The 4,094-nt window shown below is 33.5% G+C and overlaps 1 protein-coding gene across 2 annotated transcripts in view; it reads right to left on the reverse strand.

The window, feature by feature from the left end:
* Nucleotides 1-4,094, reverse strand: part of LOC107713323 (rab GTPase-activating protein 1-like) — a 104,521-nt gene that overhangs the window by 19,859 nt on the left and 80,568 nt on the right. For both annotated transcript variants that reach the window (XM_016518796.1, XM_016518795.1), the window contains 3 exons: nucleotides 3,629-3,772; nucleotides 3,239-3,280; nucleotides 2,819-2,947 (listed from right to left, as the gene is read on the reverse strand). In XM_016518796.1, coding sequence (XP_016374282.1) covers nucleotides 2,819-2,947; nucleotides 3,239-3,280; nucleotides 3,629-3,772 — 315 coding nt within the window. The remainder of the gene's footprint in view (nucleotides 1-2,818; nucleotides 2,948-3,238; nucleotides 3,281-3,628; nucleotides 3,773-4,094) is intronic.

A 4,094-nucleotide genomic window follows, 5' to 3' on the forward strand; every position in this document is an offset into this window, starting at 1 on the left:
TTTTTTTGCACCCTCAGATTCCAGATTTTCAAATAGTTGTATCTCGGCCAAACTGTCCTATCCTAACAAAGCTTATTTATTCAGCGTTCAGATGTTTTATAAATCTCAATTTCGAAAAATTGACCCTTATGACTGGTTTTGTGGTCCAGGGTCACATATCGAAAATATGGAGATCGATATATCATTTTAAAAGCTTGTTCACTGAGCTTCCATTTGATGTGCTCTATATATGTGCGTTGATCAGTGTTTATATGTGAGTAAATAACTAAATTAACTAAATTTGTTAATCATATAACGTGACTGTGTCTCCTTAGAAGACTCAGATTAAAAACCATGGATTCATATGGATTATTTTTATGATGTTTTTATGTACTTTTTGATATGTGATAGTTTTGGTTATGTGGACTTTCAATAGCTGGAAAAATTATGAAAGAATATTAAAAATATCTTTATTTGTGTTTCAAAGATGAACCAAGTTCTTATGAGTTTGGAACAACATGAGGGTGAGGAAATGGCGACAGAATTTTTTTTTGTGAACCAGTCTCAAACTATTAAAAATGTTGTTTATTAAAAAAATTAAGCTAAAAAAAACTGAATATAAATATTAGACGAAAGACTTACACGAAAATTTGAAATGTTGCCTTGGCAACTAACTGATGAAATAAGTTTAATAGAAGCATTAAAATTACTAACTGGAAATAAATAAAAACTAAAATTTTTATAAAAATAAATTTAACATATAAAGAAATATTTTAACAAAACAAACGAATAGAAATGACAAATACAATTACTTAATTTAACAAAAATTAAAAGGAAAACGGAAATATAAATCTAAAAGTTAATTTAAAATATTAATAAAAACTACACTACTGTGCAAAAGTCTTGGGCCATTAGTATTTTCACCAACAAAAAAATGGTTGTAAGTCAGTTATTTCTATCTTTTGCTGTAGTGTGTCAGTAGGAAATATCAGTTCACATTTCTAAACATTCATTGTGCCATTAATTGTAATAATGCAGTGAGATTTTTGTTTGCACAGTGAGTCTGACAGCAGCCAGTGCTGCACACAGAGATCCGATCTCAGCATCATCCAGTCCGTCTGAGATTACATGAACAAACTGAGACAGACTAAATCCAGAAGAACTGTGACGACGTCTCCAAGACGCTTCATGAAACCTTCCTGCAAAGCTACAATACTGTGAACAGTTTTAGGCACAAAAAGTGCTGTAAAATGAGGATGCTTTCAAAAATAATGTCATAAATTGATATTATTTATTAATTAACTTATATTAAGTATATAACTAAATATTCACTTAAAAATAAAAAAAATCACTCACTTGTTATGTACATACATAATGTTATGAAAAAACTATATTTCATAAATAACAAATAAATGCAGTAGATGTAAAAAATAACATTCAGTAGATCTGAACAACACATGAGGACAGATGCTGTAAATGATCAAAACGGGAACTGAGAACTCTTTAGTATCACGGGTCTCTTTCTTACTCCTGCAGTGTCCTCTGCTGGCCCATCCAAATAATTACATCAAGACTTTTTACACCCCATAAAACACAAAAAAGCATAGCAAATCTCAGATAAATGGTCTATTCACACAAAGAACCTTCAGCCTAAATGAAAATCACATTCACACCAGCACAATAGATGGTACAAACACACCACTCAGCTGCTCTGCCAACCCAGAAGAAGTGTATTTAAGAGTTTAACTTGCATCAGTTCCTGGTCCTACTGCCCCATCTTCTCTTTATCATTTTCTGTGAACTGTCATACTATCATAATCGAGGAAAATGTTCCGTCACTTCTCACTTTTTGCACTATCCACTTGTTTTACTTTTAAGGGCTCAAAAAATAAATAATAAACAATAAATTAAATATAATAAATATAAATTATATATATATATATATTTTTTTTTTTTTATTACTTTAACACAAATATTTATTTATAATTCTTCTAAAATACATATATAAATACATATTTATTATTAAAAAAGTGGCACAATGACCTTTTTGTGTTTTATTCTGTGGTGTAAGAAAAAAAAGTGAGAGATAAACTCAGAATTCAATTTATTTCTTGCAGTTCTCTGTTTATATAGTTAATATTTTCTGGCATGAAAATACAAAAATAGAAGAAATACAAGAATCAAAGTCCAATTTGACAGAAAAAATGTCTCTGTGAATGAGAGTCCAAACAGCTGATAAAAACATCACAATAATCCACAAGTAATCCTCACCACTCCAGTCCATCAGTTAACATCTTGAGAAGTAAAAAGCTGCTTCCTCCAGTGAAAAAGTCCATCCCCTGTTGTCCTCTCACTTAAAAATTCACCAAACATATCTGGACTGTTTTCACTTTTAAACGGTGCTTGAAATTTGTATATTTCTCTCCTCATTCAGATGAGATTACTTTTTCATTGGAGAAAACAATATTATGCATAGAGGACTCATATTTTAGCCAGAAGCAACGGGTTGAAGTTGATTTATCTTAATGACAGACTTGTTTCTTGACGTTCTTTGATGTTTTTTTATCAGCTGTTTGGACTCTCATTCTGACGGCACCCATTCACTGCAGAGGATCCACTGGTGAGCAAGTGATGTAATGCTACATTTCTCCAAATCTGTTCTGATGAAGAAACAAACTCATCTACATCTTGGATTGCCTGACAGTGATTACATTTTCAGCAAATTTTCATGTATGCGTGAACTATTCCTTTCCATAATGAAATGTCCTTATCATCACATTAAATACTCTACATACATCTCAGTTTGAACTAAATAAACAGACTGAACATGGGCCGTTACCTTCATGCTGCATGCTAGCTCCATGAGCTTCTTGGCGTTCTCCTCAGAGCGATAGCGTTTGGGCACTGGCACTCGAAAGAACTTCAGTGCGCCCTCAAAGTCCGTCTGCAGCAGGTCGTCTTTAGATGTCTGTGGACAGACAGAGAACTTTTAAAAAAGTTTCAAGAGGCAGACAACACTGCACCCTCATTTTGTGATCTTGAGTTAATGATGCTCATTTTCTGCTGGTGAGGTGTGATAGTGGTACACCAATTATGTCTAACATCTTAGTAATAGCTGTAACCATGACAATGAGAGAGGGGTGATTTGCAGGTTAATTTTCAGGAAACAGCACCCGCTTGCATATTTAGTATGTCTCCTTAGTGAAACATCTGAGAAAAAGATGAAGAGTTGCAACTGATTTCATGTGCACTTCCTTACCTTCAGTAATGCAAGGGCCACGTTGAAAATGACACTGATGCCCTGAAAGGAGAAAAAAAACAATATTGGTAGGATCAAGTCTCAATATCAAGTATATTTTCATGCCCATGTCACGTAGTTTTATTATATTCGATAAAATGTTTTCAAAGACAGAATTAAAAAAAAATGGAAATCTTATTAGCTGAACTTGGAAAGAATTTTAAATAATTTTTGGTTTGACTGGATGTTGCTATTGTCATGTTCAATTCAAAATGACAAAAGATGGTTTATAAATATCAAAATAAAATGTATTGCATAAGATAACAGCTCTTAATTATAAATTAACAGGTAAACTAGGCAAAGAGAACATCAGAAAAATATATTTGAAAGCAGGTAGGAATGAAATGTTACCTCACACAGCAGAAGGTCTATGATGTGAAAGACCATGTAAAGAGGGAATTTGGCTGTGAAGAGCGTGAGGAACCACTGGGAGGCATACATGTGTGCTTCCAAACTCAGGTTCAGGAAGTGTGTGTACAGGTCTGGAATGCATTCCTGCAACACACAGAGGCAGAAGACACTGATAGTACCGGTCCCTGATGCTGATTGGTCAACACAGTGATCCAGTCATAAAATATCTAATAGTTTCCACGAAAGTATTAAAGGGGTCATATGATGCGATTTCAAGTTTTCCTTTCTCTTTGGAGTGTTACAAGCTGTTCGTGCATAGATAAGATCCCTAAAGTTGCAAAGACTAAAGTCTCAAATCCAAAGAGATATTCTTTATAAAAGTTAAAAGTCAACCACGCCTACCTAAAACGGCTCGTTCTAACACGCCCCACATGTCTACGTCACGATGTGGAAAGATTTGCATAAC

This window comes from Sinocyclocheilus rhinocerous, unplaced genomic scaffold (assembly GCF_001515625.1).
Source record: "Sinocyclocheilus rhinocerous isolate Xijiao unplaced genomic scaffold, SAMN03320098_v1.1 scaffold688, whole genome shotgun sequence".
Lineage (NCBI taxonomy): Eukaryota > Metazoa > Chordata > Actinopteri > Cypriniformes > Cyprinidae > Sinocyclocheilus > Sinocyclocheilus rhinocerous.